Source organism: Hipposideros armiger, unplaced genomic scaffold (genome assembly GCF_001890085.2).
Source record: "Hipposideros armiger isolate ML-2016 unplaced genomic scaffold, ASM189008v1 scaffold_152, whole genome shotgun sequence".
Classification (NCBI taxonomy): Eukaryota; Metazoa; Chordata; class Mammalia; order Chiroptera; family Hipposideridae; genus Hipposideros; species Hipposideros armiger.
The window spans coordinates 2,271,413-2,285,736 of NW_017731502.1; the positions used below are offsets into that span (position 1 = coordinate 2,271,413).

The following is a 14,324-nucleotide window of genomic DNA, read 5'->3' on the forward strand; positions in this document are numbered from 1 at the left end:
AGTTCTTAACCATCACGCCACTCGACCGGCCCAGGTTCCTTTCTTCTTAAAAGGCTATGATTTCCTGTTGAATTCTTTGTATTTATTTACTCCATGCAATCAGCAAACATTTTCCAAGCTCTTTCTATATGCCAAACATTGTGCCAGATGTTTATTTGGGCTCCTATGAGTTGAATTCTATGATGATATGATCCTACAGTTTTTAAAACTTATAGGAGATTGAGTTGGAACAAGATCCAACAGGACTTAGGTAAGCTGGAAAAATAACCAGAGGCAAAGAAAATAAGATTTCAGGGTAATTTCCAAAGGCAAAGAAAAATAGGCTTCACAATAATCAGGCAGAAACTCAATTTAAAAATGGGCAGAGGATTTAAATAGACATTTCTCCAAAGGACATGTATGAGTGGCCAATAAGTATATGAAAAGATGCTCAGCATCATTAGTCATTAAGAAACTGCAAATCCGAACCACAATGAAATGCCACTTCATACCCACTTAGGATGGCTAAGGTTGAAAAAAAGGCAGATAATGACAGGTATTAATGAGGATGTGGAGAGAGTGGAATCTTCTTACACTGCTGGAGGGAATGTAAAATGGTTCAGCCACTTTGGAGTGCCACAAAATGTTAAACATAGACTAAATTACCATATGACTCAACAATTCCACTCCTAGGATCTACTCAAGAGAAATTAAACTATATACCCATACAAAAGTTGCACATGAATGTTCATAGCACATTATTCATAATAGTCTAAAAGTGCAAACCACCTAAGTGTCTGTCAAGTGATGAATAGATGAATAAAATGTGATCTAGCCACACAATGGAATATTATTCAGTCATAGAAAGGAATGAAGTACTGATTCATTCTAGAACATAGATGAATTTTGGAAACAGTGTGCTGAGTGAAAGAAGCCAGTCACAACAGGCCCCATATTGTAGGATTCTATTTATATGAAATGTCCAGAATGGACAAATCCATAGAGACAGAAAGCAGATTAGTGGTTGCGAGGAGCTAGGGCAGAGGAGAATGGGGGAATGACTACTAATGGGTGCAGGGTTTCTTTGGGGGATGATGAAAATATTCTAAATTTAGATAGTCGTGATGGTTGTACAAATCTGTGAGTATACTAAAAATAAAGAAATAAAAATAAGATAGCCAGGCAGGGAATTACAGAACTACAACATAAGGGGATATATAGAGGGCTGGAGAGAGTACAAGCTGGGATTCTGGAGGCTAATTTTTTGTTCAGAGTTGTATGTTAATTAGTCATTTGAGTCTTGGACCAGCTAATTCTCTTCAGTTCTCATTTCTTCACCTATAAAATGGATGAATTAAACTAAGATACCTTTAATATCCTTCCCAGATATAAAATTGTATGAGTCCATGAAGGGCTGAAAATGGTCTCAGGATCATAGTAGCCCCCTGGAAATGGGTCAGGACTGTATCAAAGCTCTCTGTGGGGGTTGGTTGAATGGCTGGTACAGGGTGTAGTTGCCAGAGTCTGTTTCTGGAAATTCCCAGAATAACTGGACCCTGGGGAAAGGTCAGAGGAGATCTCTGGGGACACCTCTACTAAAGTGTTAGGGGAACTCAGTCTGTAATAAGGAAGGTTTAAGCGTTGTCTAGGTAAAGGAGGGAACCCTGTGTCTTTAAGGAGAGCTGTTTTTTATCCAGCAGTGGGACTCATCAGTCTGAAAGAGGCAAGGGGACGGCTCTCTAACCCATGCACTCTTTTCTCCTTCCTGCCCAGCTCGCCCAGAACAGAAGCAGCTTCCCAGGGAGGCAGCCCGGCTCCTCGCCAAGACTGGCCCCGCTCTGGCTGCTCCACCCTGCGTCTCCCCACCACTCATATCCAGGCGACCAGTGAAATCATTTAATACCTGCCTTGTGCAGGGGCTGTTCTGGGTGCTAGAGGCCCAGCCATGAACAAGGCAGATTAAGTCCCTGACTTCAGAGAGCCTACTTTCTAGTGGAGGACACCAAAAATCAGGAAGTACACAAAGAGGAGTAAACTTATAATTTTGGGTGGTGAAAAGTGCTTTTGAAGAAAAATAGAGCAACCAAGATATCCTTCAGTAGGTGAATGGATAAATAAATGGTGGTACATCCAGACCATGGAATATTGACTAAAGGTTCCAGATCTAAAAAGAAGTGAGCTGTCAAGTCATGAACAGACATAAAGGAACCCTAAATGCATATTACTCAGTGAAAGAAGCCAGTTTGAAAAGGCTACATACTGTATGATTCCAACTATATGACATTCTGGAAAAGGCAAAACTATGGAGACAGGAAAAAGATGAGAGGTTGCCAGGGGTTGAGGGACGGAAGGATAAAAAGGCAGAGCATAGTGTGTTTTCAGGGCAGTGAAAATGCTCTGTATGAGACTGTAATGGTGGATACATGTCATTATACATTCGTCCAAACCCATAGAATGTACAACACCAAGAGTGAACCCTAAGGTAGACTATGGACTCTGGGTGATAATTATTAATGAATGTGCCAGTCTGCTGGGGGATGTTGATTGTAGGGAGGCTGTCTGGGGGGATGGGGTGAGGGGAGAAATTATATGGGAAATCTCTGTACCTTCCTCTCAATTTTTCTGTGAACCTAAATCTGCTCTAAAAAATAGCCTTAAAAAATAAAATGAAAGCAATCACTAAAAATTGAATACAGATGAAATAAATGGAAAAAATAGAGCACGGCAAGGGGATAGAGCGTGGGGGAGAGGCAGTGGAGATGCTGGCAACACACTTTATTACAAGGCTGCCATGAGAGGCCCATCTACCAGTGTGACCCTTGGTAAGGACCTGAATGACACAAAGGACCAGGCCATATAGAGACATGGAAGGATGGCCTACCAGGCAGGGGGAACAATTAGTGTGAAGGCCTAGAGGCAGGAGTGAACTTGGCCTCGTAAAAGAGGGCAGAGGAGGTTGGCAATGAGAAGAAGCCTGAAGGAAGAGGGGCTTGAGGGGTGGACCGGAGCAAGGTCATGGAGGGCTTCACAGGCCACTGTCACAGTTTGGGCAGCTATTGGGGCTGTTGAGTGGGGGCCTCAGGAGGTCTTATGGACACCCTGCTCTAGTAGAGGCCATTAAAAGGTTGCTGCTTGGGCTGGCCAAGTGGCGTAATGGTTAAGAGCTGGCTTGGGACGCCAGAGGGCCCCGGTTCAGATCCCACATATGAGGGCCAGTGACACTGCCCTCTAAAGCTAAGATGCTGAACAACAGCTCAACCTGGATCTGGGCTGCTGTGAGTCACCGGTGACGGGCGTAGGCTGCAGCCCCTGTGGCAGTGGGTTGCCATGAGCTACTGTATGTAGCCAGCAGCCAGCGTGAGCGGCCAGCAGCCACCAGAAGCCGGCGACTGATCTGCCTCGCCCGGGAAGAGCCCAATGATGGTGCCAAATTGGGCCAGTGAAGCAACATCCTCCACAACTAGACTGAAGAACAAAACAACAGCAACTTGTCTGTTCCCCCTTCCCCCAACTCCCCACCGCTGTTCCCATCTCCCCAATTCCCCAATAAAAATCTTAAAAAAAAAAAGATGGCTGCTTATCCAGCAGTGCTGTGTCTGGCTGCACACAGGCAATGTAAGGTTGTAAGGTGAGCTTGTTGAATATAAGTCCCAAATTTTACTCACCTAAGCATATGGAGTAAGGCTAGCATATGGAGAGGTGTGCGGTGGATTGAATTGCAGGCCGTGGCCATAAAGAAAATCCCCAAACCCTACTACCATTAATGGCTGAGTTCTCACATCTCTTTTCTTCTTCCAGAGGCAGGCCAAATATTCTGAGAACAAGCTGAAGTGCACGAAGGCACGGAATGACTACTTGCTGAATCTGGCAGCCACCAACGCAGCTATAAGCAAATACTACATCCATGATGTCTCCGACCTAATCGACGTGAGCACCTCGGGAGTTGGACTGAACAGGGCCCCACACCCAGGCTGGCCCTTGTCCTCAGTTGCCATGCCAGGGTGGAGGGGAAGGGCTGTTAGCATGTGGGGCCTGGGAGATGAATCTCTACTTCCATGGGTGGGAGTGGGCCTCCGCCGGCCCCTATACAGTTGGGTTGGGCAGTCATGTATTCAGCATGTACTTCCCAAGTACCCTCCTCTACACCAGGCCTTTTGCTATGTGTGTGGGTACAGGTGTGATCGTCCACAGTTCATGCCCTAGGGATTTCCCAGGGTGGTACAGGTGTTGATATTTTCAGTGCCCCCAGGTCTAGTCTGCCAGTTATACATAGGCACATGAAGGAAAATAATGAATGAGACAGAATTACAGTTGATCCTTGAATGATGCAGGGGTTAGAGGCACTGAACACCACCCCTTCCAACCCCACTGCTCAGTTGAAAATCTGCATGTAACTTTTGACTCCCCCAAAACTTAACTACATTCATCCTTCAGTATCTGCAGGGGGATTGGTTCCAGGACCCTCTGCGGATACCAGTATCCATAGGTGCTTAAGTCCCATATAAAATTGCCCAGAACAATGCGTATAGTTTGCCCTCCCCATACACGGATTCCCAACCCCAGATCAAAGAAACAGTTGGTGTAATCAGAGGATGCAACACCCAGGATACAGAGGGCCAACTGTATATTTATTGTTCAAAATCCATGTATAAGTGGACGCACACAGTTCAAACCTGAATTCTTCAAAGGTCAACTGTATACAGATCAACTTTACTTGGGAACGTTATCTTGGGAGAAATCAGGCAGTTTCAGCAAAAGGAGAATGGGACACTGCAGGGACAACGTGCCTGGAGAAAGAGCGCTGCAAGCAGTGTCACCAGGGAGAGCGTCTGTCATCTGTATTGGAGCTAGGACTGCTTCTCATGTCTTCCCCTCCCCCAGAGACAGGGATCAGGCTCAGTAGATGCTCAATAAAGATTCCACACTGGCGGATGGATCCTTTTTCTCTGGCCCTGGCGTGTCCTGTCAGGACATCAGGAAGACTGCAGGAGGGACCGTTATCACCATCTCCAGGACAGGGAGCTGCTCGGCCCTGCTTGTGCCTCCCCAAGCCTGAGACCACCTTCTTTTTCTTACAACCTTCTTTCTTTTTTTTTTTTTTTTTTTTAAAGATTTTTATTGGGGAATTGGGGGGATGGGAACAGTGCTGGGGAATTGGGGAAAGGGGAACAGGCAAGTTGCTGTCGTTTTGTTCTTCAATCTAGTTGTGGAGGACGTTGCTTCACTGGCCCAAGTTGGCACCATCATTGCGCTCTTCTCTGGCGAGGCAGATCAGTCGCCGGCATCTGGACGGCCGCTCACAGCGGCTGCTGGCCGCTCACGCTGGCTGCTGGCCACACACGGTAGCCCATTGCAATCCACTGCCACAGGGACTGCAGCCCACGCCGTCGCCGGCGACTCATGGCAGCCCAGCTCCAGGTTGAGCTGTTGTTCAGCATCTTAGCTGTGGAGGGCAGTGTCACTGGCCCTCACATGTGGGATCCGAACCGGGGCCCTCTGGCATCCCAAGCGAGTTCTTAACCATCGCGCCACTCGGCCGGCCCACAACCTTCTTTCTTACATCCTTCTTTTTCACGCCTTCCAGTCTTTTCAATTTACCTAATTTTTATTGAGCACCTACTAGCTCTAGGTCTTGAGGCTTCACTGTGGACAAGAGCCACTGCATCTGCCCTTAGGAGCTCGACGTGCATAACTCTGACATGTTAACAGGCAATTGCAATGCCATGTGGTAGGTGTTACAGTGAAGGAGGTAGAGGGCGATGTGCTTAGAGGCGGGACATCTGATGTCAACTCTGAGTGTGGAGAGCATCAAGGAAGACTTCCTGGAGGAAGTGATCTCTAAACTGAAACCTGGAGGAAGAGTATTTAGGCAGGGGGAGAAAGGCAGAGGGAAGGCATGTGTAAAGGCCTAGAGATGAGAAAGAAGGTGGTGAATTTGGGAAGGTGAGAGAAGCTTTGCTGTTGCCCAGATTGCAATCCCCAACTCCCTCTGGGGGCTTTGGTGTGATTTGTGTGGTGGGGTTCCAAGGTGCAGAAGGGCCTCCAGGATGAAAGATTTGACTGAGATCTTTCAAAGATTGGAATGAGAGGTAGTCATCAGTCACCATAACAGGAAAGGAAATACCGGTGGCCCCACCTCCACATCACAGCCCTCACCCGCACCCTTCTGTTGTGTGCCTTTTTCTCAGTGCTGTGATTTGGGCTTTCATGCCAGCCTGGCCCGCACCTTCCGGACCTACCTCTCAGCCGAGTACAACCTGGAGACATCTCGCCATGAGGGGCTAGATGTAATTGAGAATGCAGTGGACAACCTGGATTCCCGAAGTGACAAGCACACCGTCATGGACATGTGCAACCAGGTCTTCTGTCCTCCACTCAAGTTTGAGTTCCAGCCCCATATGGGAGATGAGGTAGGTTTCTCCCAGGAGCCCATGCTTGAGGCTGCTTCCATCTGTTCTCCCATGTGCTCCCGGAACATTGGTGGGAGGGGAATGGTGGTTCCCGTTCCACATGCAAGATGTTTATCTCAGCAGTTTAGGGTCAGGTTCATGATGTAAGGGCTTCCCCAGCCAAGGAGTTTACCACAAACACTAACTTTGCTGGCTCAAGTCTCCCACCTGCGGAATTGCAGGACTTTAGTGCTCCTTAAAAACCCTACCAGGTATGTCTAGAAGACCCCAAGAGAGTCCCATGTCTGTATACAGTCATCTCACAGTCTTCCCTCGGGTCACGGGAGGCTGGGCCTCATCACAGCTGCTCTGGTCAGCATCCTTGCCAGAGTACTGCCTGTCCTTCAATACAGCAGGCATAGCACCACCGAGTTTCCTTCAGTGCTTGTGCTGCTCAGGTCCTCGCTCTACTCTGGAGGAAAAAATTGGGAGAAGGCATTTGTCACTGGCCCCAAAGAAGCGCACTGTTTACCCAAGTTTCACAAAATCCCTTATGCAAATAGCTCCTTGAGCTTTTCCGTGTCATTCCCTGCTCTCTCCAGGGCTCAGGCCCTAGTCCTGGAGCCCATGGAGGAGGACAGCCACCAGATGTCATATCTGTGTCCCCATCACTGTCATCTCTACCCTCTGGGATATCTACACCTAGATATAGCCCACCCATACACATGAGAGTTGGGGAACCTGGACAAACCGTTTACCAGATCCCGCCAGCCTCTGGATCTCGTGGGAGCTCAACTGGGCCATCCGCTGCCCTTGCTTGGCAGGGAGGGACAAGGAGGCTCCTTAGCAGACAGCATTTGCTGCACCCTCCAGGTGCTTCTACCCACTTTCTTCATTTGCAAAAGAGTGGCCTTCTGCAGGGCTCCCTGCAACTCCTGCCTTATCCCTCTGTCCATCCCTTCTGGCCCATCATCTAGACCTGAAAATTTTGACCTCATGCTTACCACTGGTGACTGCAAAGTTTGGGTTGTTGCCTGGTCATGGTAAATAACTAATAAATAATAGAGCCCTACTGTCTCTTATGATCTCAGCTGAGTCACCCCAGGTAGCCCAGCCCCCAAGTGGTAACAGAGCCCTGGGTGGTGGAATGGGTGTAGGGAGAACAATATTTTTCTCGGCTCTTCCCCTCCTCCACCTCTCACTCTATCAACCTGCTGCGGAAGAGGGTCCGTGAGAGTGAGACTGCCTCATGGCCGCTTCTCTGAAGCATCTTCCTGCAGGGGAATAGGAGCATTTTGTTGATTATTCTGCATTCATTGTTCTTTTCATTGACTTCTCTTAGGCAGTGGCTTTCTTACCACAACTTCCTGCCTGGAGACTAACTAACTGAGTCTCAGTTAATGAGATTATGTCAGAGTTCTTAGTAAACCCCCCCCCCCCCCCCGAGAGTGCACAATATAGAAGACCATGACTGAGGGGCCACACCTTGCAGTTCCAGAGGGTGGCCCCTGGTTTCCATCTGGCATCACCAGGGATAAGCTGTGTGACCTTTGGCAGGTCATTCAACCTCTAAGTCTGTTTCCTCAGCTTTTGATATGATATCAGTGATAGCTCCTGCTCTAGCTCCACACAGGTGACGAGGGCACTGGGCAACTGTAGGTGGGGGGTGTCATTTTCACAGGTGTGCCAGGTCAGCGCTCAGCAGCCCGTCCAGACAGAATTGCTCATGCGGTATCACCAGCTGCAGTCCAGACTGGCCACTCTCAAGATAGAGAATGAGGAGGTGAGTGAGCCCGTCTGCCCTGTAAGGGATTTTCTTACAAAGACCTGGCTTGTTTCGGGGAGTCTACTTTCGTCATGGAACACATAAGAAATTAGGGTTTATCTGTAAGATGGACTATTTACGCAGCCATTAAAACCATGCACACCAAGAATCTTTAATGGTAGTGAGGAATGCTTACAATATGTCAAGTTAAAGAAAAAGAGGAAGTAAAACTATATGTTCAGTATTATCATAACTAGGGTACCCTAGAGTATGTGCACATGTATCTGCGTATTCACAGGCATAGACGAAAGACTGGAAGGAAATACTTTAAAGTTAAAAGTAGTTATGTCTGGGTTGCAGAGTATAGGTGGTTTCTGTTTTCTTCGTTGTGCTTTTGTCTATTTTCTGCAATGAGTTTATACTATTTTTATCATCAGAAATAATAATAAATTATATAATTCAGTAAACCACCCAGGGCGTGCTAAATGTGTCCTGGATTCTGAGCTCTGAGGTGCTTCTGTCTTCCCTTGGCCAGCGTACCTCCCAAGCAGCTGCTGGCACAGGATTATCTCCAGGAGGGTCCAAATGGAAGACCAGCTGTGGCGGTTCTATTCTGATGGACTGATGAGGACAGATGGGAAACATCCTAGTCCAGTCTGGGTGCCTCCATGCAGGGAGGATGTCAACCAGCTGGAGGACACCAGGATGTAGGGAGTGTCACCCAAGATTGTGGGCAGGTTTATCATTGAGAAGTGCATTCACCGCTGGCAATGGGGTGTCATGGTCCCCTGTCTTCACATCTCAGACGGTTGTCCTGGGCAGAGAGGGCTGCTTTGCTCTGTGTCTCTGTGAGACGGACTGTTGTTGAGGATGATGACGAATCAAAGCAGTCCCTTGGGGGAGGCTATGTGGAGACAAATTATATACCTGTTTTTCAAACCTGAGAAGAACAGAGTGTTTTCGTTATTTATTCCTGCCCTATATCTTTCCCTGAAGCATTTAAAATTGTTTACATGGAACAGTATATAGATAACAAGAATGAAATTTAAATTGGAAATCAAGGCCACAGAAAGAATGAAGCAGCTCTTCCTTTGTCTGTATAGGCAGTTCATGGCCATGGAAATGTTTGAGTTTGATTCAGAGCTTCTGTCAGGCGATGTCAGAAAGAAATGATTTGTTCATGTATTTATTCAACAAGCATTTATTCAACAAATATGTGTTCAAGTATTTATTAAGCACATACTAGGTGTTAAACATTGTGCTAAGTGCAAAGTAAAGTGAGTAGGACAACATAGGACCTCCTCTCATGGAGTTGATATTCTAGTGAGAAACGAAAAATAATAATCCAAACACACAAGCAAACAAGCCGATAAATGAATGAGTATGCAAAGTATTAGACAGATACAGACAGATAGGCACTAAGTTAAGAAAGGCAATCGGAGGGGCCTGATGTCACCTGGAGGTGACATTTAAGTTGAGATCTGTGTAACAAGAAAGTGACATTAAGCAATAATAATTTAATGGTGAATGTAGGTGCAGTTTCTCCTGAAGCTGTTTTTGGAATGACACTCCATCAAAGTACCTGGTCCGCCATTTAGGTGCAAGTCAACGAAGGGTTATGCATTGTGAGGTGGGGGCTCGTGTGCCCTGCATGTGTAGCCTTCTGGGGGCCCCACTTGATCCCAGGAGAGAAGCTGGAGTCCTGGAGAGCTGACTAGACAGCTTTGTCTCAGCGTCTGTCTTCCGTGAGTTTCTCTTTTCTGTCAGTCTTTTGATAGGACTCAGGTGGCAGATAGCTGGAGCGTTCATTCATTGAGGATGGCTGCTCACCTTATCCAGGCCTTGGCCCCTCCCTGATGGGAACCAAGAGTATTTCTAGTGTTGTCCCTCCTCAAGGGACCTGCCTCCCATTGGAGGAGCTAGTTTGGGGCTATATAACCAGGTAAAGAGAAACAAACCTAGAAACCTGAGCTTCTTGTTTGTTGTACATTCACCAAGGTTCTGTCTGGTGGGAGCAATTCAATAAAATGGCTTTAGATTGGGCCGCCTGGGTTCTCATTCCAGCCCACTCACTGGCCTTCCCTTGCACACCCATATAATGGGAAAGACCACCTTAGGACCCTGCCTGCCTCCTAGAGGCTTTGTGTGGTAGAACTAAAATAACAGTTAGGAAAAGGACTTTGAGGTGTCACAGGCGTTCTGAGGCTGACAGACTTTTGTTGACATGCTGTGTTTCCCCAGGTGAGAAAAACCCTGGATGCCACCATGCAGACCTTGCAGGACATGCTGACCGTGGAGGACTTCGATGTCTCTGATGCTTTCCAACACAGCCGGTCCACAGAATCTGTCAAGTCCGCCGCCTCTGAGACCTACATGAGCAAGATCAACATCGCCAAAAGGAGAGCTAACCAGCAGGAAACAGAAATGTTTTATTTTACAGTAAGTGGTGTCCTGGACCCAGAACCTGCTGTCTGCTGACCCACTGGCATTAACTTCTGGGGAGCAGCCCAAGCTAGGGGGAGCCAGTGAAACCACGTGGGTCAGGTAGACCTAAAATTCTTCCAATGTCCTTCTCAAATTAATTTGCCTGGCTTGGCTTTGTGAAATGCAGAAACTGAATTACCAGTGGATAGCACAGGAATTGATCTTGAATTGACAGCTATTGCAACTTTCCTATTCTGGGAAAAAACAAAAACAAAAACAGAGAGTGTGTTCAGTAGGGTGAAAAGAAAATGGTTACAGAGCCAGGTGCAAGCCCCATGTAACAACCTTAAAGTTTAGTGGATAGTTGTCATGTTGCGTTGTCTCAAATTGGGGTGCAGGCTTTGGAAATGGTGCCCTGCAGGATCCATGCAAATTGCTGGTGAGTTGCCAGACCGTCCTGTAAAATTCCAGATGGCCAACATTCCACTCGGCCAGGGACAGGAAGGAACAAGGACAAGGGACATTGAGCTTTAGTTCAACATGCGTTTAGTGAACATAGATTTCGGGGTTGTAAGTGACCTTAAGTCTTCCATCTGATGCTTGATCCCATTCCACCATAAACCTGCTAAAAAAAGTCATACAGACCCTACTTGAACAGTCCCAGGATGAAAAGCTCCCTCCTACCCTAAAAGCCCTTTTGTTTGACTTGTGACTGCCTATAGATATTATAATATTTTTCCTTATTTCTGTTCTCTTCAAAAACCTGCCTCACTAAGATTTCTGGTCCTTGATCTAGATCCTGTTCTCTCAGACAACCAGAGAGAGGCTGAACAATCTTTGGTGTGGTTGCAGGGATCTGGGTTTTTACTTGTCCAGGCTAAACATATCTGGTTCTTTCAACCTGCTTCATATTGCTTTCCTTTTGAGTGGCCTCAGCATCCTAGGGACTTTCTCCTGAACATGTTCCATTTGTCGATGCCTCTTCTAAAGTGAGACTCCCAGCAGTGGTCTGACCAGCACAGAATAGAACTAAACCTCTTTCCACAGTAGGTGCTTTGCTCCTTTTCATATGTCCTAAGATCATATTCCTTTTTTTTTTTTGAAAGCTAAGTTAATACCAGTTAAATCTCTATCCCTACTCGCTGACATTAAACTAGGCCACCCTCCTTCTAAAGGATGTGTAGATGACGTCTTGGGTGGATCTAATGTTTATCACCAGTGAGATTTCCTCTCACTGGAATCAGTTAATGTCTCCAGACTGTCAAGATCCTGATCCAGTTGTTCAACATACATGCTGTCTCTTCAAACCGTGTGTCATCTGCAGATTCAGTGAGTGTGGCTTCCATACCTTAATGTTGGTTAGTAAAATAATAATAATAATAATAATAATAATGGGTATGCCAGGGACAAGGCCAAAGACAGAGTTGTTCAAAACATGCCATTAGGCTGACATTGATCCACTAATCAGCACTTTTAGATGGTGATCATTTAACCAGTCGCAAACCTACAGAATTCTAACATCCCACTCCATCTGTGATAGACCTTTTCAGATCCCTTGTCGAAAACCAATAGTTGACACGTACTGAGACTCTTTGTCTTTGTTGTTTTCAAGAAAGAAAACATAGCTAGTCTTAGTGAATCAGCTGATGTCAATTTCTGGGGTTCACCACTTCCACTGGGGACCTCCTATGTTTGCAGAGAGAATGTATGGGTTCCAAAGATAAATGAGGAGTGCATATGATTATTAATTCACTCTGGCAGCAGAAGCAAAGAAATTTGTGTGGCAGAAGCAAAGGAGGGTGTTGAGCCTGCTTGAAAATAAAAAATAGAATTTGCTGGGCCAGCCAAGTGGTGCGTTGATTAAGAGCTGGCTTGGGACGCTAGCTCTGAGCAGCAGGGCCCCGGTTCAGATCCCACATGAAGGCCAGTGACACTGCCCTCTACAGCTAAGATGGTGAACAACAGCTCGACCTGGAGCTGGGCTGCCATGAGTCACCGGCAACGGCGTAGGCTGCAGTGCAGCTGCAGTGGGCTGCTGTAAAGCTACCGTGAGTGGCTGGCAGTTGGCATGATCGGCCGGCAGCCAGCGTGAACTGCCGAGAGCCGCTGTGAGCGGCCGTCCAGTGACCAGAGATCAATCTGCCTCACCCAGGAGAAGCACAATGATAATGCCAACATGGGCCAGTGGAGCGACGTCCTCCACGGCTAGACTGAAGAGCAAAGGGAGAGCGGCTTGTCTGTTCCCCTCCCCCAAATCCCCAATAAAATCATAAAAAAAAAAAATAGAATTTGCCAATATCCATGCTTAAGGGTCATCAATGTTATATTTTAATCTTGTATTCAATTTATCAACCTGATTGACTAATACACCTCATGATTTGATGTTGTGACATTATTGGGGGTATTTTTAAGGACATAAAATTCCTTTTACTGCGTGCATTAGTATAATTTGAGGGTGTTTTTCCCTTCATGGGTCACACATGAAGCCTGGGTGAAGCTTTGGGCCCCAGGGCCTGGGGGTGTAAGTGAATAACCCACCAAGGCTTGAGTTACGTGTGTGGGGTTAGAGCTACCAGGGGCTGTTAGGAATGGTAGAGAAAACACCTCCTTATATCTCAGCTGCATTTTTTTATGGAGAATTCTTAAACACATGATAAAATAAGGGGGTGTTACTATTGGAAGCATTCAGAGAGAGCCTCTAGGTGAGTTGTTATCAAACTAAAGTGTATATTTGAATCATTTTCATTCCTGTGGGAAGCTTGTTCATAACGTAGATTCCCAGGCTGCCACCCTCCCGACGTGGGCCCTGGAAATGTGAACACTTCTGGGCCTCTGTGGCATCCTCCTAAGATGTAGAAGGAGGGGTTAGACACTCGGTATTTCAGAGGAATTTACATGTTGACCCTCTCCCCGGTTGGGTAGGAGGCCGCTGGTCCCTGCACCACACTTGCAGAAACATTGTGAGTTTCCTCTCATTTTACCCTGCAGAGGGCATGGAGGCCCAGAAATGTTCAGTAAGCTGCATGGGTGGCCACACTGAGTGGCCACAGCTCTGAGCTCCTGTCTCCTTCTGGGAAGAGTGGGAGTGACAATGCCCCCACCATTTGCCATCCAACACAGCTGAGGACCAAATGAACATGTTGGAAAACTGTCGCATGCTCTACAGATACAAGGGGGAGTGACTCTAAATGACCAAGGGACGAAGTCCTAGGAGCTAAGAAGGACCATGGCCAAGGAGAGGGAACACCACAACCTCCCACCAGCCCAGCCATTCCAGAAACCCACTGAGGTGGGGCCAGGGTGGGGGGACCCCAGGCTTATCTGTGCACACGGCAGTTCCCGCCCCATCGGTCCCCACCCCGCAATGGGCCTTGCTCCTGCAGCTGTGTTCCACAGGAAGACGCTGATGTCCCAGACGCGCCTTTACAGGTCATTTTGGGGCACCTTGGGCCTCTGCGGCTCACTTCTCTGCCCCTTTACACCCCTTTCTGAGCGTTCTGGCTGGGGCAATAGAATGGATTTCTTTGTGAGAAACTAGCTGGCAGATTTGGGGCAATCACATCCATTCCTGTGTCTTCCTTCTCAGGGCTTTTGCAATTGCCATCCTGTCAGCTTAGAACGCTTCTTCCCCCACGTCCCCACACGACCCCTTCTTCACTTTCTTTAGGCCGTGACTCACATGTCAATTTTGCGGTGAGGTCTGTCCCAACTCCCAGTCCCCCGTTCTTGCCTTATTTTCATTCATAGCATTCATCACCATCTGAGCA

General features: G+C 47.2%; 1 protein-coding gene across 6 annotated transcripts in view; it reads left to right on the forward strand.

The window, feature by feature from the left end:
* The window catches only part of SRGAP3 (SLIT-ROBO Rho GTPase activating protein 3), a 238,205-nt gene that overhangs the window by 161,791 nt on the left and 62,090 nt on the right, over positions 1-14,324 (forward strand). For all 6 annotated transcript variants that reach the window (XM_019651075.1, XM_019651076.1, XM_019651078.1 and 3 more), the window contains 4 exons: positions 3,778-3,906; positions 6,168-6,389; positions 8,050-8,151; positions 10,375-10,572. In XM_019651075.1, the coding sequence (XP_019506620.1) occupies positions 3,778-3,906; positions 6,168-6,389; positions 8,050-8,151; positions 10,375-10,572 (651 nt within the window). The remainder of the gene's footprint in view (positions 1-3,777; positions 3,907-6,167; positions 6,390-8,049; positions 8,152-10,374; positions 10,573-14,324) is intronic.